The following is a 27,757-nucleotide window of genomic DNA, read 5'->3' as shown; positions in this document are numbered from 1 at the left end:
GGGGTGTGAAAGCTACACGGCCAGGAAAATCTCACAAAATGGCTGAGAATGTTCCTGTCTGACAAAACTCTCTGCTTTTCATTAATCGCATATGTGTCAGTTAGTAATTGCTATCCAAGCCAGTCCACTGAGCTAAAAATCTTACTTTTATTTATTGATCTGTGGGTTCAGATAAGGATCAGGACTCCATATGCCAGGATGTTCTGCTTCGCCCTGAGGCAGGCCTCATTTATGACCAACAAAACGAGACCTTCCGCAAGCCAGATGATTGTCTGTTGAGCTTTTACAACTGTCATGCTGTCACAATAAAGCACTTCTGCACAAAAGGGAAGAGTCTCGTATATATGGTATAAGGAACATCTAACTTGTGGTATCACATGCCGCTCCCTGTCAGCTGGCCTGCCTCTTCTCTGGCTCCTGGCTGATGTCAGAGCACTCTTGATTAAAGAGCAGGCTGCCTTTGGGTCCCAGTGAAGGTCAGGTTGCTCTGAGGTAACTTCTGTTCCCTGTAAGGAGCAGGACCTGGGGAGGCTAGCAGTGGGGGAGCACCTGGTGCACAGCGCCTGAGGCCACAGCTCCATACTGTAGGTAGGGGGGGTTGTGGAGAAGGAAGGGAGGGGTAGCGTGGCGATCACACATACAAAGCCATCTTGTTTCAGATGGAGCTGCTCTGTTGCCAAGGGTCCAGAGTTCTACATCCTGCCTCCGAGTCAAAGACCCAGTCTTCAAACAAGTTGCACTGAACAAAGAGCCATACAGCTGCGTGCATGGGCACCCATACACCACTGCTCTGACACACACAGAAAGAGTACACTGTATTTCACTATCTCCCTTCATCTCTGTTTTGACTTCCCAAATGCCACCCTCATTCAGCTCTAAGTATTTCTCAAGAGGTCACGCGTTCATACCCTAACTCTCACACAACAATGTAATTAAGTCATTCTCAGTAAAACACACACAGCTTGGTCAAAACACACACACACGCACACTCACTCCCCCGTCATCGTCTCCCTGTGTTTCACCCTCGGGCAGCAACAGCGTAATGCCTTCCAGATGTTGAGATGCTGTACTCTCCAGCTCCTACCCAAACCTTGCCCCTCTCTCTCTCTCTCGTGGTGTTAATGGTAGTCTGGAGGCCTCCAGTGGGGGGGTGGGAGGGTATGGGGGTCACGAGACCTTTTGAGCTCCTGCTGAGCCTACAAAAAGCTCCTCTGCATCCTTTCCCTTTCACGGGGTAATGGCTGATCTGTCTTCCCTTTGCGCTAATCAGCAGGGTTTCAAATGGGTGTGGTTTTAAAGGGGACATCCCGGTAACATTTCAGAAAGGAAGGTGTGCTCACAAAAACAGGACAACAAAGTCCTCTGCAGCTGTTCTCTATCCAGATGGGTAGTGGTGGTAAATACTATTAGGTTTCATGTGTCTGCATCATTGGGTTGGGCCTTTGGGTATCTTGTGTCAGCTGCTCCTCATCTACTTACTACAATCCAGCCAGTGTTTCTCTTCTTTCCCCTTTTTCCTTCCACTTCTATGACATCTAGCATTAAAAAAAATCAATGGCTTCTCTCAAGAGCTAGCTAGTGTTACCGTCTTCCCTCCTTTCCCTCCCCGTGACCCTCACTAAATGATCTTGTGTCACAGTCTCCGATTTATGTTCCATACAATGTTCCAAGCTGTGCTCTATTAATCTGTAAAAGGCCAATCATTAGGACCCTATCTGTTTCTCAGAGTGGATGCTAAAACGCCCTGGGACATGGTAGACAGCCATAGTCCCCAGGGCCTTATTTTTTAAAATGCTAATCTCCTCTTTAAAAACAGCAGTGGAGCTCATCTGGCTGCTGTTGAAACCATTATTTATTTATTTATACTTATTTGTTATGGAGTTTTGTGGTGGTTAGTAGATGAAATACAACCTGTCAGTGACACAGGACTGCTTCCATAGATGGTTTAAGAGATGGTTTTTTTTTTCAGTTATTTTGGCAAACTCAGCAGCAAAGCACGGGCATACCATCTGACATGCACTAGCATTGCTGGGGCAAAAGGACATCAAGCGAGACGATACAACAACAACATTTTGGCCCGGGCTAGTGGATCCACTGAGGGCTCAAATCCGAGGAAGAGAGAGCAAGCTGGAGAGAGTACGAGGGACGGGGGGGGGACAAGCTCCAGGCTGAGGAGCTCTGTGAGAAACTGTCCATCTGCGGCACACATTGGAGAAGGCCCAAAACAAACAAGTTAAAATTAAACCACAGAAAGACAGCCAATCTCTGTGTTTAAAGTTCTTACAAACAGAGGATTACCGTGTTACCATTTCAAAGGTCTGAGAAATTGTCAATACAACCAGTAATCTCTCTAACAGCCACACCGCTGGCTGAAGCACAGCTGTTTGCCACATAATGGAGGAAGATAGTAGGTAAAAGTTTGAAGGAAAATATTCAGATTTTCTTGCAGGTGCCTCACCAGGAAAGTTGTGTGTGCCATGTGTACGGTATTAAAGAGCTTTTATCTGTCACATAACTAATTCCAATACTTAAGTGAAATGAAGTTGTACGCACAACATTTCCGGTGAAATTATAAAACCGCTTTTGAAACACTATGTGACATTCACCCTCGACTATATTCTACAAGGTGATGTACATGAAGCAGTAAAGGGAACCAACTATATGTCTGTTCCGTGGAGATAAAGCATGTCAATAATAAGTCATAAGTCATAAGTTTGCTGAATCAGGTCTAAACTATGACCTGAGTTCACAGAGCTATGGTACGTGGTGTGTCATGACATCTGCCTTTGAATCACATTTCCTGACAAAACCATGTTAGAAGGTTAACTTGCAACATTTCTAATTAACATTTCAGCATTTTTTTTCTGATTAAAAATGATTACGATTAAAAAAAAAGGTTGAGGTGGCCTGTGAGCTCACATGAGCTAATAATGATTAATTCAAATTAAATAAGAGTAACAGTGTTTCCATGTTTTTAACCAGCTGACTTTGACCTTGCTAATTGGGTTTTCCCAGGCAAGCTTTGTTATGGCCTCAGAGTGAATGTTTCGTGGTCGCTGTGGTTGCCACTGCTGAGGTTTCCCATATCCATATGATATCCAACTGTTTGCAGAAGTTCCCCTCCTCCACCTCTACCGAAAGCCTTGTGCGCCCCACAAATCTCTGCACAGCTGGAGGAGATCAAATTTGCAGGATGGTTGCAAGAGTGTGTGGTGGAGCAGTGTGTGACCTGATACTGTGCTGCTATCTAGTGGTGACTGTCAGGTAGCAGCTTTAGTGTTGAGTCCTTGAAAAAATACTGTCGGAGAATGGATGAGTATTGTTACATGAAGTGGTTGTAGGTATTATTTTGTAATGTTTGAAGTAAATCTTCAACATGTATTTCAGAGCAACAGACATTTAAAATGGTGGACTGTGATTTACTCACATTCACATTGTTGAGCTAAACATGTGGGGGAGCCAGAGATCAGTGACATCATTGATCATTGGCTCCTGCAGCTAAGGTGCTAAAGTTAAGCCCTCTGACAGCTCTTTGACAATGAACCAAAAGATAAAGCATTCACATATGTTTCTCTCTCCCTCCCTGCGGATGCATTTCACCTCGTGAGCAGATGTCATCGTAGGTTTTGGAGGATTTCATGCAAAGGGTCTGGGGGACCTCTCCTTGCAGCAATCTCACCCAGATGATGTAGGAGTGTCTCTGTATTCAACTGGAAAAAATATTTACCGTTTATTACTCCCAGAATGCATGACATCATTCTCCACAACCTCCTCACATAGCACATGCCCCTCCTGAACCCAGTTTTCTCTTTGGGTAAAACAAATAGAATTGAGGCTGTTTGCAAGTTCAAGCAATCACTTATTGGTTATATACTCTGTGAATACTAAAAGAAATGATAAGTTAAAAGAAACTGTATGAGCTTCTGTCTCAGCTCTTTGTCTGTTCCCCCATCGTGCAGCCCCCTAAACAGTCCCATATGGCTATGATGTCAAGCTTTATGTTGCAGAACAATGATCCTCTCCCGGGACCATCAGGCTCATATGTGGTAGTTAGACACTCCCTCAGTGCTGGAGGATGGTCAGCAAATGCATATCTGTCCTGCTGAAGGTGCTTTTTTAGTTTCCTTGAGATCACTGTTGTGAGAAGGAAAAGGAGATGAAAAAAAAAACAGATTTCCTGACAAGGAAATGAATCAAGTGATTCATAGTTTTCTTTGGAAATGTGTCCTGTTTTCTCTTCTTCAGCCTTCAGCATTTGGAATCAGGGCAATATTGGCAGATCCTCTGACTCATCCTCCCCCGCCAACTGGGAGTGTCTGGCCGAATCTAATTGTTGTTGGAAGACAGGCGAGCGAAAGGGGGCAGCCTGGAAGGGGCAGATTGTTCTTAGAGAGGCCTTCTCCTACGACTCAGCTCTACAGGAGTGAGCCTCCCTCCACAGAACAATATGACAAAACAATGTAATTACAGTGAAAGGAGGACTTCAGTATCAACAAAGATTCTCAATAGGCATTGAGACTTCATTTCCAACTGAAGAGAGGTGCATTTTAAAAAGGACAGGGGTTAGGAGCAGACAGAGTGGAACAGTGGAAAAGGAAAAGGTGGGGGTGAATTAAAATAGAAACTTAAGACAAGAGAAGGATTAAGGTCAGCAACTGTATGCTAACTTCACAATGGCAAGCAGAGATCTAAATCTGATCAGCACACGCTCAAAGCACAGGATGTGTTGTGTTTGCTAATATGTAAAAAGTGAATGGTGGAATAGGTTTACACAGTGTGATTATTTCAAGTAAACTGAAACAATATAGTCAGAAACATGTCAGACAGCAGAGACAGCGATTTGGATGAGGATCTCCATTTCATGTGGTTTCCAGGAAACAAAACAGGAAGTCACCTCCAGTCTGTGGTACTAGTCCAGCTCTCACGTTGATTTTAAACACTCTTGTCAGTTGTGGACTCCTTGCAATTGTTTTCAGTAAATTAAATATTTCCAGTTTGTTGTCTGTTCCTGCATATGCTCCACAACAATTAAGTCATCAACTGAGGACATGCTTAAATGGTCATCAATATATAGTCAATTATTTTGTTGATAATAAAGGCTCTGAAAAGGTACTTAGTCAGACTGTTGGTCCAGACTGAAATATCTCAAAAATTGTTTGATGGATTGCCACAAAATTTGGCGCGAGCATTCATGGTTCACAGAGGACGAATCCTATGGTATATGCCCTGACTTTTCCTGTAGCACCACCTACAGGTCAAAGTTTTCATTTGTAGTAAAGTCTGAGACAGACATTGAGGATGAACTGTAATCACTTTGCTGATTATCATGTCACTGGTCAGGTAACGTCTACTCTATATACTTGCAAAGCTAATGTCATTCCAATTAGCATCATCTATATCTTGCATTTGGTGCATAATTAACAAATGTGAGCATACTAGCATGCTGAGCTGGAATGGTAATGATGGTTAGCATTGTGATTTTAAGCGTGTTAGCATCTGTTGTTCATGGCCACTGGAGGATTTTTGCTCTTGTTATTCTCATTTTCACTGTGCAAGGAACAAAATTGTGTTTTTGTTTGAACTGTATAAAAAACACAAAAGGTTGCGTGTGTGCAAGATTTTAACACATAACACACAAGGTTTGGTATGATATTTACAATAGCCTTCTCAAAAGTAAACATGCATTACAGATATAAACCATGCTCCATTTGATGATCAAGGGAAGAATGCAGTCCTTGGTGGGGGAATTCACCTCTCAACAGTGTGCTACGTAAAGTGTAAACTCTCAATCGGGAGTGTGTCGAAACTAAATTCAAACAAAATTTGAATAGAAAGACAAACGACTTCCTTTGCATGACAGTTTGTTGCCTTGAATACATGTTGACGTTTTACTCTGAAACTCCTCTAAGCTTTTGATAAAGTTGGGTGAATTATCTTAAATTGATGAGTAAGAGATTCTCTTACGAAAGCAGATGACTGAACTAAACCTGAGCTGTTTGACGCATCATGCCGTTTTCCAAGCAGGTAACATAAAATTAGGACAGAATATGAAGGCCAGAGCAATATCTAGGATTTACTATTCATTAAGCCCTCTAAGAAAACCAAAGTTTACAAAGTTTGTCCAGTCACTATGACACTGGGATCATTTCTCTTGCAAAAAAATAAAGAAAATGGCTCCAAATGCCAGCAGAGACTTGAGGAATCTGTGGACACAGAGGGATCTCTGTTAGACTCATGCATTTTCCATGATCATATTACAGTAGATGGAGGACACTATTGTTTCAAAGTGAATGTCTCTCATTCTCTCTTTTCACAAATCTACTGGTTGAGCTCTGTTTTATAACACAGACACAGAGAGGGTGAGAAATAGTATCTGGTTACCAAAGCTGATGTGTGTTTTTCTCTCAAAGTACAAGGTCACTTTATCAGTGTCACTGGGGAGTCACTGGCCTCTGGATGGTACTTATTCCTTTACATGTCATCAAGTTTTTCTGTCTTTTCATCATATTTTCACAGCCATTTCCCCTTTTTGAAGAGATACAATTGCCAGATGAAGCCCCTGAGATCCTTTCCCTAGTTTATTTGTCCATTCTGCTCATTCCTTTCACTCACCACTCAGTGTTCTTTTATGCTGGCATGTCCACAAAGAGCATGCACATAAGCAACCAGCACTGTAACTCATTCAGAGCAAGAGCGAGCGGAAACAAATTTTGAGGGTTTTCATGAGAGATTTGTTGTTTATCTCCTCATTGTTACTTTTTTTTTCGTCACTTTGAATCTTTTGATTACTTTGGCAGGGGATTTCCATTCTTTTGCAATTCCTCTGTTTAGTTTTATGGCAGGAGGTCGGACTTGGGACGTTTCACAATGACAACTGTATTCTGTGGCAGGATTAATTTAACTTTATTCCCAGGGGATGGAAAAATGTTTGGAAAAGGTGAATGGAATCATTGTCTTGGATATTTCGCAATGTTGGCAACTCTGTACGAACAACTCAAACCTAAAATTACTAAATCAATAGGAAAGGATCAAACATAGTCACCTTATCACCATGTACCAAAACCCTATTTCATGAGCAACAAAATCCTGCAACAGAGATTCTTCACACCATTAATTATTTGGTGACTCGCTTGTGTAAACATTGGAGGACATGTCATCCAAATGATCCGTAAATCCTTTTCTGGTGACCAACAAGCCTGTTCACTTCACTTAATTCAGATATTGACCATACTTTGCATAGTTTTCTCCTCTGACCTTGTTACTGTGAAACACAGACTAATATGCCAACCTCTTGGCTTGAGAGTGGAGAGTGGAAAAGAGCGTATGTACTAGGGAGTGTTTCAGTGCAACATCACTGGAATCTCAATGCTTGTTTTCCTAAGCAAAGCCCCCTGTTTGTTTTCCAGGACCTCCCTTGCTGCATATCGTCTTCTATCATCTCCTCCTGCTCTCTTCTGATAGACTGTTCGAATAACCTTTGACCCCTGGCTGGATTAAAGACTACTTGCTGTGTGCAGCTGTTTATTCTCACTTTCTCTATTTCAATTACGAAACCATTGTTCTGGTTCCTATTAATCATTACTCAGGGAGAATGTGATTACACCCTCTATGTCCTACTGCAAATTCAGTGTCTCAGCCTCCAGACGTGTTATATATCACTTCCACACACATTCCATCAGTGTGTCATGGGCAAATTTAGCCCAGTTTCAATGAACTTCATACCATGCCCACCCCACACTCCAGAAATCAGAGGCTACAGCAGGATGTGACTCCATTGCTTGGAAATTCCAGGGTTCAGACGTGATCCTTCCTGCAACTCCGAGGGGAAATGTGTTTCAAAGCCATATAAATGGACCTTGCGATTATGAGCTACATCCAATCTCTAAATCACAAGCGATAAAATTGTTGTCTAATTTTGTTCTAACAACATTCTGTTTCAAAATATGCAAACATGGTGCTGTTAGAGCTGAAAACACTCAATCTGTCTCAAAATGTGGGTGTGTGGGTGTGAATCTATGCGCTAGTGACCTTAAGAAGTGTGGGCATAATGAAGCCTTCCAGCACGCATACAAAACAGTTTTGACAGTTTAGCCTGATTGAGATAAGGAACTTAGAATAGAATACAATTTAAAATTTGGCACCATGACTATCATCACATTTGTTCCCTACCTGTAAAACTTTTATCTTTAAAAAAAAAATAGTAGAAAGAAGTGCCTTAGCAGTGCTTTATATAAATACCTGTCTCTGTCACCTAATGAAAAAGTTGTGTACATGTATATTTGCATTCAAATGTACCAAAATATTAGAATTAAGTTAGTTGTAATTCCAAGTCACATATTATGCATCAGTTGACCCATGTCACACAAACACCTGCACTGAGCATATAAGCATGAAAAGACTGCATCAAAGCCTGGATATAAGAGGCATTTTAATGTTGAAGCTATACCTCATCTACTACTGGCAAGTTTAAACTACAGCAGTCAAACAAGACAACAAGCATAGTTTCATAACTGGGGGAAGATGTAGTGGAGCACAGTAAGTATTTTCTTTCTTTTCTTTATTTGAGCTTTTCATATGGTGAAATATGTCTGAAATATCTGTAATTTATTTGTTGTAATATCATTTGTTTTTCCGAGGGAAAAAAGATTGAGCACTGGATTTGTTCATGAGTAATATTACATCAGTAATATATACAAACACAGGCATAAAATGGGCATATACTGCATGTTCAATTACAATCAGTTCAAAACCATAAGACTTACTTCATGAATGGTCCAATTTATCTCATGTTTATATGGTAAAGGCCTATTTACAAACTGATTGCTAAGCTGATATTGAGGAAGTAAAGTGGCTCAACATAAGATAGTGATCTAAACCTTAAACCACTAAATCTACGTGCAATCACCCACAACATACACACTTAACAGAGTTTGGCTGACACTTAGACAAGATATATGATATCGCATATTTACAACAATCTGTTTAAATGTGCTAAATATACATCCCAACTCTAGAGCTGCCAGGGTATGTAACATCGCCTGACTCATGAATAGATCCCACACACAAAACCACCATCCAGTGTACAAGGGGAGCGTTTGTGTGTGGAGAGAGAGAGAGAGAGAGAGAGAGAGAGAGAGAGAGAGAGAGAGTGTGTGTGTGTGTGAGAGAGAGAGAGAGAGAGAGAGAGAGAGAGAGAGAGAACATGATGTTGCTTTCTATTTCTCTCTGTCTCCCTCCTCTTTAAAGCAATACGGTGGTTTACTACGGATCAGGACAGTGCTACCCGAGAGGAGAAGCGCGGCAGAGCCACAATAAGCGACAGAGGGGAACATTGTTCAAGTCAAATGAGTAAAAGTGCATCATTTGCTCGACTTTTCATGGGGTTCATTCTCACTGCGACAGGTAAGCTGCATGGTCTCACTTTATTTGCTGATATAATGATCTAAATGCTTTATAATACACAGTAATAAACCCTATATTATAGATATTTTTGTGTTATCATGTGTTTTCCACTGCGGGCATGTGTTGATGATAAAGAGGGCTCTTGAAATACTCGGAAATACAACATCGGTGTATTCGCCTCTTCGTACTCACAGATGCTTACAGACATCAACATTAACTATACCATAGATAAATCTGTTGCACGACATAGGTGCAGAACTTTGTTTTAACCAGAAGGGAGCGGTATTATATGACAATACAAAAACATAGATCATTGACACTCAGCAAACTGGACACTTAGAAAAACGAGTCTCCCCCCCAAAATAATGTGTTTGATTTGAGTCAAGCAATCTTTACAATGTATACAGTAGCCTAATACTTTATATGATCAGCCTTATTCCTTCAAAATAAAAGTGTCAGAAAGCTGAAGCCTACATTATGTAACTAATATTATTTTGTTTATGCGTTAGGAAAGAAGTGACAGATTGTTGTGACTGGTTGGGTAAATATGGGGAAAGTACCTTGATAGAAAGTGAAAACTTTTGTAGTGGTTTCCATTCAACTTTAATGAACAGCTTGAAGTTATTGATGCTATTCCAGCTGATATTTCCAGTGTTCACTCAAGGCTATCTAGCTTTGGCTTCCTGCACACACACACACACACCACACACACACACACCACACACACACACACATACAAAAAGTGAAAGCTGTCAGGTTGTTGACACAGCGGGCCACTTCCTTGAAAAGTTAGGTCACACTGTTGTATTATCTTTAATGGTGGAATAACATTTTTTGATACTACAGATATTTCCTGTGAGTAGAAAATATTTAAATTCTTTGACATATCAGGAAAACCTGAATTACAGTGAGGAAGGAAAGAAATTATCACCCTTTTTATTAACTAACTACACTAACTACAGCCTCCATGGGTATTTGACATGTATTTAAAAATACAATGAGATGTTTTTCTGGTGGCCAGTAATGAAAATATAATACATATACCTGCACTCCCTCGCTCAAGGTGTCCACGCCTCCTGTCCCATTGAGTTGAGCCCCTCCAGTGTTGTGGTGAAATATGGAGATCCAGTCTCAATCAACTGCAGCACAACAGTGGACCTGGTTGAATTAATGGGCTGGGAGACTACAGACAATCCCAAAACTTTGAACCATTCTGGACATTTGACCTGGACTGTGGAGAGCACAACAAACTGGAACATCCATTTATCATGCTTCTTGACCCCATTACCAGATGCAACATTTGAACAGTGCACCGTGACACCAAAGTTTGTTCTCTATAGTAAGTCTTGCTTATTTCAACACAGAACAGGCTGATGTTATGACTATGTCTGATAACTTCTACTTTTTCTACAGCCTTCCCAGAAAAGATCAGTATCAGCTCCAGCAGTGGCTCTGATGGAGTGATGAATGTAAAAGAGGAACATAACTTCACATGTCACATCAACCATGTAGCACCTGTGCAAAATCTCACTGTCAGATGGTACAAAGGAGATAAACTAATGCATACAGATGCTTTTAGCAGTCCTAATAAGAAACCAGAGAATCAGACGTCTGTCTACAGCTTTACACCGACCAGACAAGACAATGGAATCACATTCAGATGTGAAGCACATATGGACCTGGGCCCAGAGGGGCCTCAACTTAATGTATCATCAGAAGAGAAAAGAGTTACAGTGCACTGTAAGTATTTTGTGAAGTCTTTTCTCAGATGTTTTATCAACCAAATAATTAATCAATTAATAATAAAAAAAAAGGTATCATCACATTAATCAATTAAATTCATTGTTAGCTGCAGCCCTAATGTTTTTGTTTCTGTTTAGTTGGACCAGATATCAAGTGTTTATATTCCATTAACATACTGGAAGGGGAAACTTTGGAGAGTCATTGCCCGGTGGAAGGAAATCCGCGCCCTTCAGTCAGATGGATGAAAGATGGGCATGGGATTGACCCGGGCAGCCCTCTGTACAGGGGGGATGCAGGGATGTACACTGTCAAAGCTGGAGGGGTTTCTGTCGTCAAAAAGGTTCTCATCTTCTGTGAGTGTCACGTTCAGTCTTTATGATCGTACAACTATAGTGCCACTGAAAGTTCAATTCAACTCCAGCTGCAAGTAGGTGCTCAGATCCTACAGTTAGCCTAAAAAGCAATACTATAAAATAACAAGTCTCCATTACAAGTAAAGGCTCTAGTTTTGAAATGTTACTTTACAGGTGTTATGTGGACTTTTCATGTAAACAAAAGTTATGCATAGATTAAGTTTGTATATTGTTGAGGTCTAATGTTGAAATCATCTCCTTGAGTATTTTTGTCAAAGTATTTTAAATCTGGTTGTTTACGTTCTTGGTTATTGGCTCGCAGTCATCTTATTTCCTGCCTTGCTGTGGAGCATTGTTATGTTTTTGGTGGTGCTTCCTCCACCCATAGAAATAGAACGGCATGAAACCAGTAGAAAGTCATGCATCATGTTTTTCCTAGTTTGCGAGACAAACAAACCAACAACCCACTCTTTAAAAACCGTTCCATAGCACATAGAGATGCACTACAGATCATAAGTGTGTGAGATCATAAACTTCATAGAGTACCTTTAAGTACATAAGTATGATAATGTCAGCAAAAATATACTTAAAGTGTCAAAATATAAAGTTCTCATCACACACACTGCATAATGTGTTTTATATATATATATATATATATATATATATATATATATATATATATATATATATATATATATATCATACCTTTTAATCTCTGGATTACTTTGGATTGACTGTGTGCATCATTACACTCCATTGCTGGCCAGGTAATGTAAATACAACATGTTTTTTGTGTGTTTGTTTTCAGATGGACCAAATTTGAAGTGTCCAAATTCCTACACTGCAGTGGAGTATGTACCTCACAACCTCACGTGCACTGTTGAGGGCTATCCTCAACCTAACATAACATGGTACAAAGATAGAGAGGAAGTGTCACCTCCAGAGAACCTAACAAGAAGCGACGCAGGGCAGTACGTGATCACAGCTTCAAACAGTCTGTCAAGCGACAACTGTACAGTGGAGATTACTGTCCTGTGTGAGTTATATTGATGAAAAGTTTGAATACTTAAGTTCAGCGTGATTGATATTACACTGGTGTGTTTGCTTTGCTCTGACTTGTATTGTCTTATATTGTCTAAACTGTCCTTAGACCCACCATCACCTATAGTTGAACTCGAAGACTCCGAAGTTGACGTTGGTTCTGACGTGTGGCTGAAATGCTCCTCCAAAGGCAACCCACAACCAAAATATTCGTGGAATTATTACCAGACCACCAATGTGTTGGAGGAAAGTGAAGATGGAGTGTCCCGTCTGTACATACACAATGCTACTGCGTACAACATGGGCTCCTACACATGTCACGCCTTAAATGAGAGAGGAAATGTCTCTAAAACAGTCAGAGTCACTGTAAAAGGTAATGGTCAATATAATGCATCTACCACATTAACTTAATGGGCTGATGCCCTAATTTCACAAACTCATTAGTATCCTTCAATATCATGTCAGATTAGATAGATAGCACATAGCACAGTGCTATGGATTGTTGTGTGCAAAATAATATAAAGTACAATAGAACTTCAGTACAGTTTTAAGTGAACTTACTCCTAACATATATAGATGGCACTGAAATATCTGAACAACCATTAGATGACCTTTAGTGTACTTTTAGTTATATTTTTCTTTCCATGAAGCCACATTTGTGGACCAGTTGTATTAATTTTACTAATTTTACTAAACCCCTGACTTTTAAGCATCAATTCAAAATTTAAATTTGTCCTAACATTTTGGGTTACTACTACATGCTTCCAATAATTTATAAGTGCTAACTGTCAATCGTTAGCATGCTAACATACCAAACTAAGATGGTGAAGATGGTAAATAATATACCTACTAAACATCAATATGTTAGCATGCTGTTGTTAGCATTTAGCTCAAAGCAGTGCTGTGTACAGCTTCACAGAGCTGCTACTTGGCTTTAAGTTTTTGAAAGCTACAGCTACATGCTGTAAGACTTTGTGCCACCATCACCAAATTTAGCCTTTTTTTCATTTTTTCTTTTTCTTTCTTACTTTTTTTTTTTTTTTTTTTTAACTCTGTCTGTCTTTTTTATCAGCACCTGGGTGTATTAGTTTTCTATCTATTCTATTGTGTTTGTCAGTGGCGGGAAAACAATTCATCAAAATAGCGTCCCGGCCCAGAGGTTAACTTGTAGCCAACTTGCATAAGTAGCTACAATTATAGACGCAGTGGGTATGAGAGCTTGCCGTGTGTGCGTGTCTGTGTGTCCGTCTGTTTCAGTGTGTGTGTGTGTGTGTGTGCGCGCGGTGTTGGGGGGAGGGCCGTTTCCCAGTTTCCTCTCCGGTGATGCAGGGCTGGGAGCTGAGCATTGGGTGCACGCAGCCATAACTTTAGCTTAGCCTTTTTCCCAAAAAGTCAAGAAGTCGCCGCTGGCTCGTCCCATGCAGCTGAGGGAGAGCAGGAGGCAGTCAGTGTGTAACGGAGGACAGTCGACAGCTGTTGGAAAAACCTACTGAGACTTTATTCCAATGGAGCCTTTAAACTCTCTTCGTCTGCTTTCAGTCCTCTTGACATTAGAGCTGCTGTCGCTCTCTAACGGGACAGAGTCGAGTAAGTTGGGAGCAAGTTAACAGACCTCATGTTTTCCTTTCTGTCGAGATTGAAATGAGTCGATAAGGCTAATAGACGCGTAAGTAACAAAAAGTGGGATTGTTTCGGTCTCTCTATTCATGTTGCGTGATTAGGAGCTAACTTAAAGCAACTCAACAGCGTTTGAAAAAGCGGAGGAGGCTGGAAAAGTCTGTATATTCATGTTATATGTTACATATTCTTTGAATGGAAACCGGGGGTGTAACTTTGGGGGTGTTAAACCTAGTGGAAAATTAGTACCATTAATGGATTTAAGTGTGTTTGATTATCAGTAAACACTATGGTCTTTTAAAGCGGATCTAATCTCTTAGACCTCCTCTCATATTCTGTGAGTGTAATAGTTTTTCCTTTCTCGGTTCAGATTATTGATGTAAATTTTGATAGATGGAAATGGGCTGCCTGGAATGTGAGTATTTTTCTGAGATAAGGATTTTACAGATCCGGCCAGCACATAGAACGGTGAGCAGCAAGTGCAGTTTCCTATGGAGGGGTGTATCCTTCCTGAGTTTTTTCCCCTGTTACTTCCTGAGACACAGCTTTTGTTCTACAGTTCTGTGGCTTTTCAATACTACTTGACCACAAGGTGGAATGTGGAAATTTTGTGTTAAGACAATGGATTTTTATAGGCTTGGCACTGATAACATTTCTCACCCTCTGCTTTCCACAGGTGCCAAGCAAGAATGCCCAATCAAAATAACTCCAGACAGGATGGTGATATCGTTCAATGGAACTGGCCCAACAGCAACGTGCAAACAGACATCCACCACCACCACAAATGTCAAAGAAATATATTGGGACGTTGACGGGAGCAGACGTACTAACAATGAAAGCTGGAATGCTGACACCCATGAAGACTGGAACGCAGATCCTGTTTGTATTGCTACATTTGAGGGACTAGGAACATGCCGTAAACCTCTAAACTTCACCCTCTATAGTATGTCATGATGAATTCTTTTTTCTTTTTGTCATCAACTTGAAATCTCGATTTAATCCTGATTTTTTTCCCCCTTCATTCCACTAAAAATCACCTCTGTAGAAACACCAGACAGCGTCCTCCTGCATCCGTGTCTCCAACTTGACCTCAGTGAAAGAGGGCGAAGCGTTCCCGCTGCAGTGTGAAATTATCAGCGTTGCTCCTGCACGCAACCTCGTTGTGCGGTGGTATCAAGGGAATGACACCCTCGAACCCTCTGTTCAAGGTGAGAAATCTTTATTTACATCATGTACTGCCTTTTCTGTAAGGCCAAGAAAATCTACCAGTGCTGGCTATTAAGGAGCTATTAAGAAAGACAAACTGGAACTTACATCCACAAATGTAATAACTACAGATACTACATAGACTCAAAGTGCAACATTTGTGGTTAACTTTATTTCCATCAGTTATACTAATAATATTATTAAGCAGATATTGCTGATTAAACAACTAGCATGATTAGTAAAAAAGTATTTTCACAGTATAGTTCTATGCACTGTCATAAGTTTACTGAAGGGAAAATGTTTTTGTCACCCTGTCACAACCGTGGTTTCTCACCAGCTTATCTCATCTCACCAGGGTTTGACACCTTTATGATACACTCTTGTGATTGTGGCAGTGTTTTTGAAGCTGATAAGTCTGTGCTCATTAACATACAGGAAGGACAAGAAATACACAGCACTTTGATTTCAACATAGCACACGCAGCACAAAAGACTTAGCACACATGCTCCTTTAACAAGGTTTCTTGTTGATTTTCTTAAGAGTCCAAGAATGTGTATGTAAATGTCAAATCAATTCAGCAGTTTATATTGACATAACGTTGGGTATTTGTTTCATCAAATGTCTGCATCTGTAAAAAGTCACACTTCACTGGCGTCATCTCTAACACTGATTGTTAAAATGGAAGGAAATTTAGAGATTACAGATATAAAACATTGGGCAGTATGAATGAAACACTATCTACTTTTTATCTTTTTTAAACTTTGAATTTACCTCAAAATGTTAATTTTTCCATCAGATTCAGTGCGAGTGACCAGCTGTTTCGGGAACTGTAACATCAGCGCCACCCGCACTCCGGTCAATGTGTTGTATACCATCAGTGTCAATCTGAGCAGAGAGCAAAACGGAGCAGAGTTAAGATGCGAGGCTTGGATCGACCTGGGACCTGATGGACCACAGCCTTCTGCTAGGGATATGTCCAGTCCTCTCAACATCACTGTCCTCTGTGAGATCACATTTACATTTGCTGCTCAGCAGTCATGATTGATATGATACAGTGAGATGAAGCAATGATGGGACATTTTATCACATTACAGTGAGCTAACAGACTCAATTAGATTTTCAACACTAACATATTAGCACAGGTGTAGTTCCATCTGGGCCATAGCTTTAATATTCTTTGACCTCACACTGCTCTGTTTGCCTCTGTGTCTCAACAGATAAGCCCATCATTAACGCCACGAAGCTTCCAAAGACAGTCCCAGTGTTCAGAGGTTATCCAGAGGAGCTCGTTTGTGAAGCTGATGGTAACCCACTTCCAAAGATCCAGTGGTTCTACAGCACAGATAAAGTGTCCATCATGTCTGTAAACACTCTCACCGTGTATGAAGCAGGCTTCTACAACTGCACAGCCACCAATGATCTTGGTTCCATCTCCCATGTGGTCGAAGTGATTTTGAAGGGTAACAATCAAAACTCTGTTCTGTACTTTTTAGGAGAAAATACCTCTTCCTATAAAAATCTATAATAGATCTTTAACCTAAGTGTGTAAACTGTCCCATTAGGGAAACCAGATTTGTGGTAGAAGTTTTGAAGCCAATATACTCCACTCTTCTCCTCTCTACATAAATTATTTTAAAACAGTTTTGAGTAGCAAATCAAAAGCCAGCCAAAGAGGATTCTTTCCATATAAATTTATTTCAAAATGGAGCGGTTGATTTCTCTGAGCGGTATGATGCGGTTGCGTACAAAAACAGACACAAAAACACAGAAGGCCAGTGGAATGATGCGAGGTTTGGGTAAGTTTTGTTGCAAATATTGACTTGTTTTCTATTATCAAGTGGTCATTCAGAATGGTTTCCATGTTTTACAGTAATAATGCAAATACAGTGAGCCTGTCCTAATGAGCATATGTTAAAAGTAGATAATTAGCTATTTCATGATTTTCATCTATGAACATGCATGCAGATAGTGTGATGCATGTCTGCTGAACTCAATAAATAAAGGAATGAAAAGTTCACACATGAAATGTTGCATGTCAGAAATAGAGACACTTGTATTGACAGCAGATTGTTTTGAATTTTAAAACATTAATATGCTGCATTTTTGATTTGTGTCATTACAGAGGACTACCTGCCCCTCATAGCTGGATTTGTGGCAGTCACAGTAGTCGCCATCTCCATCATCTTCCTCTTCATTTACTCAATCTACTACAAGAACACCAAGATGCGTCGCTACAGCCTTAAAAACCCAAAACTCAGCACCCACAACGGTAACGTAGCTCACAACGGCTGGGACCTGCAGTTTCCTATGACCAAACTGTCATAGTGGTACATCTGTTGATGTCACATGAATGGATAGGCGACCACTCCGAATGAGCTGCATCTCTCCACCACCACAGTCTACAGTGTTTGAAAGCCTCAATGCGGATTGAATCAAATTTATTTCCCACATTTAATGATATCTTAGCCATCATGGAATAATCTTCTATTTTATATTTACTACTGGATTCTACCTGTTTCACTGGACAGAAAGAACCTGAGGAGCCACGACTCAAAAATTTGGTTCTGATTTGTCAGAGAAATTGTCTGGATTTTTCTTCGTGAGCACAGACAAGTCTACTACGGTCATGAATGTTTTTGTTGACCTTGGTTTTACCAAGAATGCCTGGTTCTTTTTTTATTCTTGCCCTTTACTATTCACTCAAACTTCATTCTCTGTGTATGTTACAATTTTACAGTTATTTCTAGAATGCATTTTAAGAAGTGGTCGTCCTACGACTTCTGTAGTTTTAACAGTCACACCCTAAAAGGAAGTGCACTACTGGAAGGTGTGATAGTGAAGCTGTAAATGTCAGACCGACTCTGCTCAATGTGTGGACACTGTGAATATCATTTATTGAGCACGTTCACTGTTCTTTGTAAGCCACTCTGCACTTGTTTTTGTTTGTAGCCTTCTCTGTGCCTGGCCCTTTGTCGTGCCAAACTGTGTCAGGCTCTGGCCTTATGGGACAAATTGTCTTGTTCCACAGTTGTATGCTTTTGTATGAATGACTGTTGGCATTGTAGCCTAATGCCTATCAGAACTGTATATTCAGGATAATTTTTTTTATGTAAATGCAAACCATTATATTTATTTATAAAAACCAGCAAAGATGGAAGAAATTAGTTTTGAAAATGGACTGCAAACTGTGCAAGGTAGACTAGATAGTGGAGTTGAAGTCCTGCTGACATGAAGGACATGAGAACCTTGTAATGTATTTGTGAATACAGCTGTAAATATTTCTGACTGGTGTAAAACAGTATTTTATTATTAAAAAAATGGCTTTTCAATCAAATTGGACATTGACTTAATTTACAAATATTTAGAAGTATGGCTGTTGCCACGTAAATCCACATCAGACGAGAGACCTGTGACAATAATAACGAATCTAAACATCTAATATCAACATCTGGCAACTTAGCTCCTCACAGGGCAAAGGGCCACACTACACCTACCCGTCTGCAGGGCGCTGTGAACTGCAAGCAACAGGTTGTCCCAGCGGAATGAATTCATGCTGCCTTCCTGTCCTGTAGGAAATATTCCAATTACAAGAAATTACTCAGGGAGCACATTGGAAAGGGGAGGGTTTCTTATACTTGAAATGCCAGCTGCGACTCTTTGGGGACTGTACGGGGAGTATGTGAAATGTATGGGCATAGTATGTGTAACATGTACCATCCTCTGGCTGTAATACAGATGTATTTTTGCTGAGCAGTGAAAACAGTGACGGAATGAGAGGATGGACACGTTTAACTTCCAGGTTTCGCTAACTGCGGCGAGTGGTTTCCAGTCTTTATGTTAAGCTAAACGTAGGTGGCGTCCGTCTTCTAATAAACAGAACAAGTGTTTCGCAAAATACGGAATTATTTCGTTAAGCCACCACTTGCTCACGTCCAGCATCCCGCCTCTGCCGCTCCAAAGTGCTCCGTCAGTCACGGGTCACCTCTGACTAATGTACTCCAGAGCGCAACAGGAATCTACGAGGAGCATGTTAATGCATCACCGAGGACGACTTTTACTTTCGGGACTTGGTGATCTCGCATTCACCAGGTGAAGGGAAACGCAACGAAACTACTGTACGAGGAACGCGGACCTGGGAATATCTTTCTTCTCCCGAGGAATTTATACATTGCATTTAACCAAAAGAGTGTTTCTGGTTTGTTCACCGGGAAATCATGATCTGGCTCGTTGTATTCGGCGGCTTAATCGCGTGTGCAGGTAAATTCGTTGTCTGGCGTGTTTATTAGCTTTTTAATCAGTGAACAAGTTGCTGTGTCAAGATAATGCAAACGTTGCAGCGTCGACTGCTCCGGCTGGCCTACGCCCATTGTTTGATTAATATTACCCCGCTTAAACCTGATGATCATATTTGTTTCCCCTCTTTGTCTCCTTCTTTTTAAACCACCGGATGTTTGCGCAGATCACTGTCAGAACAACTTTCTCATTATCGAAATAATTTTGATTATTTACATGTAAACATTGTTAAATTAATATCCGGACGACAAATTTTGGAAAACAGGGCAGCAACGCAAGGACATGGATTTGTGGTCATCAGGAAAAGTGGTTGTTTCCACATAATGGCATGTGTCAGTTTGACTGAGGTTTAGGAATATTATTATTATTGTGGACACTTGGAATGGCTTTCAAACTTTTAAAGCACCAAGAAGAAAGGGGACCTACATTAGTGCAAATGTAGTTTTATAGTGAAAACGTGTGTTTACAGTGTTCTGTTTTATCATCCTGGTTGTGAGATCATTTTAGCTGGAATCAGATATATTGGTAACTCCTCTGTAACCCATTCAAAGTGTCCTATGAACCATAACTTGACCCACACCCAGTTAGTGCCAGAGTGCTGTGTAAAACACTGATGGCTGCTCACAGAGTGTACTGTATTGTAATCCAAACCATGTGCTTCCAGGAAACCCTGCGAGTGCTGCCTGTCAACTCAAGCTGAGCCCCCCTGAAGTTGTGGTACAATATGGAGACCCCTTCTCAGTGAACTGCAGCTCATTATCCAGCAACACAAAAGAAATGGGCTGGGAGTCCCCACTCGGTGCCATACAGTTAACAAGTGGGGTCAGCTTTCTTGCCTTAAAAATAAAAAATACATCAGAGTGGGAAATACCTGCACAATGCTACAGCAATCTCGATGATGGTGAACAGTGTTATGAATCCCTGCCAGTCATTGTTTACAGTAAGTAGTCTTTAACTTTATGTGATATTGCCAAGCATGTTTTTAATCATTTATCACTGATGATGACTTGGTTTTGGATACACTTTTTTAAAATACAGAAAAGCCGAAGGATGTGGTCATGGTCTACCCAAGTCCAAAGGGTCCAATGGTGGAGGGCAAAGACTATCCCATCCAGGGTGACATTGTTGATGTTGCACCAGCAAGAAACCTCTCTTTATGTTTGCGCAACAAAAATAAGATATTAAAGTGTCAGTCATTTGACAAGCCCAATTTGCTGCCAGGCAATATTTCTTATGTCTTTAGTCTGACTGCCCATCGAAATCTTGATGGGACTCAGATCTGGTGTGAAGCAGAGCAGAACTTTTTACCACAAGGACCAAAACTTCCCCAGATTAAATCAAAGCCACTTGAAGTCGTCGTACTGTGTAAGTTCTGACTTTGGATTTGTAACAGAATATTTGCAGTGTTTTGCCTTTTTCTGAATGTTTTTTTTTTTTAATTTTCTCTTTCTGTCTGCATCATAACTTCATACACGTCCTCAGACCCTCCAACCTTCAACAGTCCTACAAATGAGACGCTGGAAACTGCTGGTAGAAAAATCACTTTAGATTGCAATGCGACAGGAAACCCAACGCCGATGTACAGCTGGCATTTACCAGATCCCTTACAACAGATGAACAAGAATGAGAAACAGCTCATCTTGACCCAGCCCGTTCAGTTTCCAGGGACCTATTCCTGCACAGCATTTAATTCCCAGGGCACCACGACCAAATATTTCACCGTCATCGAAGCTCCAAGTAAGAGATTATTGTCATTACCTTTCTCACTTTCTTTTACTTCGTTATTGTCTCACAGTGAAGACATGATTCTATAATTCCTTCATGCTGTTGTTCTTCATCAGGTGGTCACCCTGGAACCACGGCTGGGATTTTGATGGCTGTTTTTTTTGTTGTAATTTTCAGTTTGGGATGTGTGGTTTATCACAAAAAGAGAAACTCTTCTGTTGCATGACCAGAAAGTCTGAACAGACAAGCCAAGAGAGAGAGAGAGAATGTAACAAAAACTCTCATCTCCCACAGGGGATCAAACGACATTTGGGGCCATAGTTGGAGGATTTGTGGCCCTGGGAGTCGTGCTCACCATTGCTGGTCTGGTATTTGTGACACCCGATGGCACATTTTCTCTCAACAAAGGCAACTATCGCAGAGGACGACCTACCTCATCAGGACCCGTATGAGGCTGACTGTTTTTAAACTCAATTTTGCATGGCTTTTCAATGACAATTGTATTTTTAAGTGTTTTTTTTTTTTTTTTTAAAGAGTATATCAGCCTTGGGGCATGGTTTCTTCTGCATGCTTAGCTGTTGAACTTGTGCTAATGCATAGCTGCTGTAGCTTTAAGAATGCATAATCCCATCAGCTGTCTTCAAAGCTCCACTAATCAACATTGTGGTACTAACAGACCCTATGTTTACATGCGCTCAAGATACCAGGGTACTTAGAGAAACCAAGGTACGCAGGTTGGTAAAGAGTGAACACTGTAGTAACCTGGTTACTGTAAATCTAAGTATACATGCAACGGGTCAATAATCAGATCAGTAATCAGGTTATTTTGGAGGCATGACTCATTTGTTCTAAATGTATTGATGTTACTTCCTGAGTTTCTCATTTTGTTTTTGTGTTTTTGCGTGTGTCTGTGTCAGAGCAGAGAGGATGAGCGCAGCTTTCTCTCACAGCGTGAATGCATCTCAATTTTACAAAGAGTCCAATGTTCAGACTTCTAGAGGCTACTCTGTGTTAGTTTCAGTTTTAGTCTGATGTTGGGGTGGATTTATTTTGAGTGTGCATCATCAGCACATGTAGTTATTTCCCCCTTTTTCCTTCCACTCAGCTGTCCCAGCAGTACTTTTCCCCTGTCTGAAGTCTTTGTCCTGCATATATAAAAAGCTGACTTGTGACCCGTGTGCTTAGGTGAACAGACACTGACTGAATCAGATTTAACTGTTGTACCTGAGAGCATGAACACCTAACTCTGCAGCTGTACTGAGCTTTTTAGCTTCTTTTAGCTTTTTGTTTTGGTTTTATGGTCTGCACATTTACTGTATGGTTCAGTCGGAGCTGCTGTCATCAGGCTTGCATCCACTAGCAGCAGGAAGCTGTTTCCAGCAAAGAAAGCTCTGATAAACCCACTTTATACTACCTGTTTAACACCAAATAGCAGACAAAGTTAGCAACTATATAGTGATGAAATTTGAACCTGGAAAAGTCTTTTTTTATTGATTGTGTTAAGGACAAAAACAGCGCTATGTAACCAACACATTAGATCTATAATGCTCACCCACTTTCCTGATCTACTATAGGGCCATAATAGATAATAAGGAAGTTGGTTTGTCAGTTGGTTATTGAGTTCTTCTGCCCCCAAGTGATCAAAAAGGAAACACTTTGCACACAAGGGCCAAGGTACAAAGGGAATTGCTCCTCATGATTATGTTTTTTTCCCACTCAGGTATATTATGTCTCTAATATAAAGATACCTACCAGAACCCTACACTGCAGCTACAGTAAATTCCTTTAGGTGCTGATGACGCAACAGGGCGCAGTGTTGTTAGTGAGTTTTTTAAAATTCTTATTAGTTTTTTAGTTTTTTTCATTTTGGTGTATGAACTAATCATAAGTTATGCTGATTTCATGTTGTGTACAATGGTTTTAGCATATATATATATATATATATATATATATATATATGTGTGTGTGTGTGTAATTTTTTTTTCACTGCTACAGCTCTGGAATGTTGAATTGCACTGATGATGACTGTGCCATTTTCCTGTGATGTGCCTACAATTTCATACAAAAGGTTGCTTTGTTGAAACTACTTGAGCCTCTAAATCCAATGCCTGATGTTCCAGTAAAGAAAAGGAGCACTTGGAAAAGGTGCAAAAATGCTGATTTTTATTTGTAAACCTCTGTTTTATGAAAACTGAGTTTTTTAAAAAGGAAAATGTAACTTAAAATGTTTATGTATGTGCATGTGCAGCTTGTGCATATACATCAGCTGTTAAATAAAGCCAAGTGCTCCATCAGTGACATCCTTTGGCAGAATACTGATTGAGGCGAAGTCAAACCAGTGTCTTTCATGACTATGTTTCCCTGCCACCTTTTGTCAACCCCTTGGACTCTCTCTCTCCCTCTCTCCCTCTCTCTTCCTCTCTCATTCAATCTGTCTTAGATTATACAGTGCTGAGACTGCCATACTAATTAGCACCAAACAAAGTGAATGTAAAGGAGAGTATTTGTTATCCTGCCTGTGGTTGCCAATATAAACCTATTTTTTCTGAAACCATGTTCTTTATGTTCAGTCGCTGTCATTCCCACTAAAGGTTTTGCCAGAAAGCACTGTTTGTGTATGCTCTGACTGTGTTGCTATAACAACCTGGCAGAGTGGATGGTGTTCAATTTGTCATGGAGTTTTTTCTTAAAAAAGTTTTATTATGAACACATATTTCTCTTGAGACCTAGAGGAAGGAACTGCGTGTTCAAAGTGAAACAAGCATGTACTGTAATCTGTAAATTGAGATTCCCAGCTGTGCTCTGCCAGAAATACACCAAAAAAAGCATCCGATTACTCGCCCTCTTGCACTGCAGTTGCAGTCAGGACTGATATTCTGTGCAGCATTCTGGTCACAGTGTGAGTCTTACAAGCTACATGCCGCACAACACTAATACTCCTGCCTGCTGGGATCTCACAAAGCATGGAGTTCACAAGCAATAGGAGACGAGCATGCGTGCAGAACTGAAACTGTTTTTTTTTTTGTTCACAGCCAGTCATGATTTGACAACAGGACAACAGATAAAATCATTGTTTTGGAAACGACAGCCGCACCTATGCCTGGAATGCACCGAGCATGAATAAAATATCAAACCCTGGACTCAGTATAATGAGTAGCAAACTGTAGCTCAGGTTTATGTGGTTTTATTGCCATATTGAAGGAGATTTACGTGGGTCAGAGGTTAAGGTTGAAAGGAAAGGGCTTCAGAGGTCATTTCATGACTTAAACTTGATCACACTATAAAGGCATCTCAGTTACTATAAATCAATTCAAGATGTGTTAGTATATTTCAAAAGAGACAGTTATCAATTTTGCTTACCACATTTTACTCTGTTTAGACTGTAATAAGCCAGACCTCGAAATAGAAAATAGTTGTATTAATCTTATATTGTCAGTATGTTGACACATAAGCTGTGGTATTTGTACACTTTAGTGTTAAAATGTACAGGAGATTACTGCAGTACGAATGACTGGACCGTGTTTTTTCGAGGCCTACCACCTGTTAAATTTCCCTCTTTCCCTTTTAACCCCCCACCCACAAAGTCAGCTGGGATGAAAGGGGGCCCTTTTGTTCCAACATAGTTCCCTGCAGAGTTGCCAAGCTTGTCCAAGTTGGAATTTTTCTTTTCGCTCGCCCGTTAATCGACGGCTCGGTGCAGAAAATAACATGGGAAACGACTTTCTGAGATGGATTATGACGTTTTGCATGGTTTATTCAGGTAAGACGTTGTAGGGCAGCGTGTTTGTTGGGAGGTTATAGATGATGTTTGGTGCAGCAGTTGTTTTATGAAAATAGCGGTGTGGAGATAAACGAAGAGGCAGGCGTTGACCTCTAGCTGGTGATAAAAGTTTATGAATGTGATGATGACCGTCAGTGCAACGGCAAGTTAAAGCATCGGTTTATTTTTACTGTAACACAGTCCTTGCATAATCAGGCCGCTGTAATTAGCATGGTGTGTAAACAGATCTTTGTAGCCCAGGAATCTGTGTCGTTTAATATGGCTGCACCATAACCCGCAACTAAAATTATGCAAGGCTATCAGTTAGCGGTGACACAACTAAATCATTCTAAGTGCACTGACATGTGCATGTTGGACGTTATGCTCTCTGGTGTCGGTTGAATAAACTGTAGGTGAAAGCCTTTAAGTAGGTCTACACTGTATACACTCTGTTGTCCTAACATAGAAATGAATAAGTAGCTAGAGAGCAACAGTCACTCTTATGCACAGGTAGAAATGTGAGGCTGTTCCAGATTTCTTGTGTGTTGTAACAGAGTTACATAACAGGTACATACAGCCTACTTGTATACAGTGAATGTGAAAGTATCACAAGTGGCAGGTGGTGGTAATGATGATGATGCTTATGGCTGCATGTCTCAGTGTCAGGTGAAGGATGCTCCCTGATCCTGAAGCCCTCCAGGGTTGTGGTGGGCTTTGGGGAGCCGGTGTCAGTCAGCTGCGAGGCCGCCCGCCCCGTCCGTGTCCTGGGCTGGGAATCGGCCATCAGTGCTGCACACACTCAGCAGGACCTGTCCGTCCAGTGGAAGGTAGACAGCCTCATCGACTGGATAGAGGAGCCCATCTGTTATGGGGTGTTCTTCACGGCCCCCAGACAATGTGAGGAGAAACTCAACCTGGTCCTCTACAGTGAGTCAGCTCTTGTTTTTAACACGCTGTGTAGAAATGGATGACTCACGTAAACCTGTTTGATTGACCTGAGCCCTGTGTGTTTTCCATTTAGAAACCCCAGATAGTGTCTCCATCAGGCCTGTGAACCACACTGGCCCCATGGTGGAGGGTAAAGAGTACCAGCTGCTCTGCGAGGTTCAGAATATCGCTCCCGTTCAGTATCTCACCCTGAGGTGGTACAGAGGGCAGACTGAGGTTTATAACCACTCCTTCTCTGACCTCACGTCCTCCTCACCTGTCCAAGTGTCCTCTATCCTCGTCGTCACGCCAACCAGAGCTGAGAATGGAGCACAGTACAGGTGTGTGGCAGAGCTGGAGCTTGGACCAGAGGGACCGCAACCACCTCCTACTGTGACCTCTGAGCCTCTTAATGCTTCAGTGTACTGTGAGTCATGAAGCTATTCCCAAACTTAGAGTCTCATAGAGTGATGGTATATCTAATCCCTGTGATCTTCTCTCTAGTTCCCCCAGCATTCCTCAGTCCTGAACCAGAAGTTTTAGACCTTACAGAAGGTGCTGAAATCTTCTTAAACTGCACCGCTACAGGAAACCCTGCACCTGTGTACAGCTGGCAATCCTCCCATCCTATGCAGGAAAGGATGGAGGATGAAGCAGTTCTTACCTCCTCCTCACTGCTCCCAGGGACCTACACCTGCACAGCCTCTAATACACTGGAGAAGAAGAGCAAGCAGTTCACTGTCAAGGGCAAGGCCAAAGGTTAGAAGTGAACTCTGAGCAGCATGTGTGCAAGTTGTTCCCACACTCTGCGTCCTAACCTGCATCTTATTTTTTTGCTTTCATTTAGGTGTTTGAAACAAGAGATCTTGAGATGGGATCAGATGACCACATTGGACACACATGGAGAACTCAGCTAAGGGGAATTTATTGCTGTTTCTTTGGAGACAGAGATGACAATGCATTCATAACTCATGAGATATTTATGAGGATCTTGCTATCATCCAGAATTAGATCTCATAAAGAAACTGAATATACTATATTTGGTAACTGCCATTTAATTGGTCAGTATTTTAACATGGATGTATTCTGTGTGGTAGATTGTTGGTTTAGAATATAGCTCACTTTTTATGCTTTCCATGTTATATCTTGTATCTAATTTATATTTTTGCTAGACTTATTTTCTTATTAATAAAAATCATCCTGTAACATTACAAATGTGTAGCTACACTTAATATAGATATGATGACATTATTGTTAATGTATGCTGTAAATTTAATACTGCAACTTTAATACTGAATGTTAAAGATCAGCAGGCCATTACTGTAAATATGAACTTTTTCTTAATTTCCTTATCTTTATGAATAAAATTTAAATTTAAAATGATGTTATTCACATTGTTATCTTTATTTTACCAATTGCAGTATTATTACTAGTAGCTGTAGAAGTAGTGGTGTACTGTTGGGACTGACCGCTACAACTCTTTTTTAATGACATAATGAATACAGCAATCCACAGTAAAGTAGAACTGTTTCTCTTAATAAAATATACACATGAAAAGTTTTAACCTTTTCTGTCCAAAGCATTTTTTGTTGTGCCCTTTATTCTTTTGTTTATAGAATTTCTCTGGTGACTTCCTGTACTATACCACCAGGCGTCGCTGTTGCACGATCTCAGAGATGATTTTATTGGC

The 27,757-nt window shown here is 40.7% G+C and overlaps 2 protein-coding genes across 4 annotated transcripts; both read left to right on the top strand.

Annotated features, from left to right (window-relative positions):
- The first annotated feature begins 9,202 nt into the window (after nt 1–9,202).
- On the top strand, nt 9,203–16,729 carry icam3 (intercellular adhesion molecule 3). Its single transcript, XM_051074048.1, has 10 exons — nt 9,203–9,402; nt 10,466–10,741; nt 10,816–11,142; nt 11,283–11,498; nt 12,307–12,534; nt 12,649–12,912; nt 14,833–15,099; nt 15,202–15,364; nt 16,159–16,365; nt 16,580–16,729. The coding sequence occupies exons 1-8, from the start codon at nt 9,345–9,347 to the stop codon at nt 15,282–15,284; spliced, it is 1,719 nt and encodes a 572-aa protein (XP_050930005.1). The 5' UTR covers nt 9,203–9,344; the 3' UTR covers nt 15,285–15,364; nt 16,159–16,365; nt 16,580–16,729.
- A 954-nt stretch (nt 16,730–17,683) lies between these two features.
- Nucleotides 17,684–27,450, top strand: LOC108902994 (hemicentin-2). Of its 3 annotated transcripts, XM_018705064.2 has the most exons (9): nt 17,684–19,619; nt 20,320–20,595; nt 20,694–21,020; nt 21,138–21,392; nt 21,675–25,140; nt 25,801–26,067; nt 26,162–26,494; nt 26,572–26,826; nt 26,915–27,450. In XM_018705064.2, exons 5-9 carry the CDS (start codon nt 25,089–25,091, stop codon nt 26,920–26,922), a joined length of 915 nt encoding a protein of 304 aa, XP_018560580.1. In that variant the 5' UTR covers nt 17,684–19,619; nt 20,320–20,595; nt 20,694–21,020; nt 21,138–21,392; nt 21,675–25,088; the 3' UTR covers nt 26,923–27,450. The 3 variants fall into 3 exon arrangements, with proteins under 3 accessions (XP_018560580.1, XP_018560578.1, XP_018560579.1); XM_018705062.2 differs by lacking the exons at nt 25,801–26,067; nt 26,162–26,494; nt 26,572–26,826; nt 26,915–27,450 and having other exon boundaries at nt 21,675–23,931; XM_018705063.2 differs by lacking the exons at nt 21,675–25,140; nt 25,801–26,067; nt 26,162–26,494; nt 26,572–26,826; nt 26,915–27,450 and adding an exon at nt 21,497–21,668.
- The last annotated feature ends 307 nt before the right edge of the window (nt 27,451–27,757 follow it).

This window comes from Lates calcarifer, linkage group LG11 (genome assembly GCF_001640805.2).
Source record: "Lates calcarifer isolate ASB-BC8 linkage group LG11, TLL_Latcal_v3, whole genome shotgun sequence".
In the NCBI taxonomy this organism is placed as follows: domain Eukaryota; kingdom Metazoa; phylum Chordata; class Actinopteri; family Centropomidae; genus Lates; species Lates calcarifer.
Note: the sequence above shows the minus strand (reverse complement) of the source record. Positions and strands in the feature narration are given on the sequence as shown.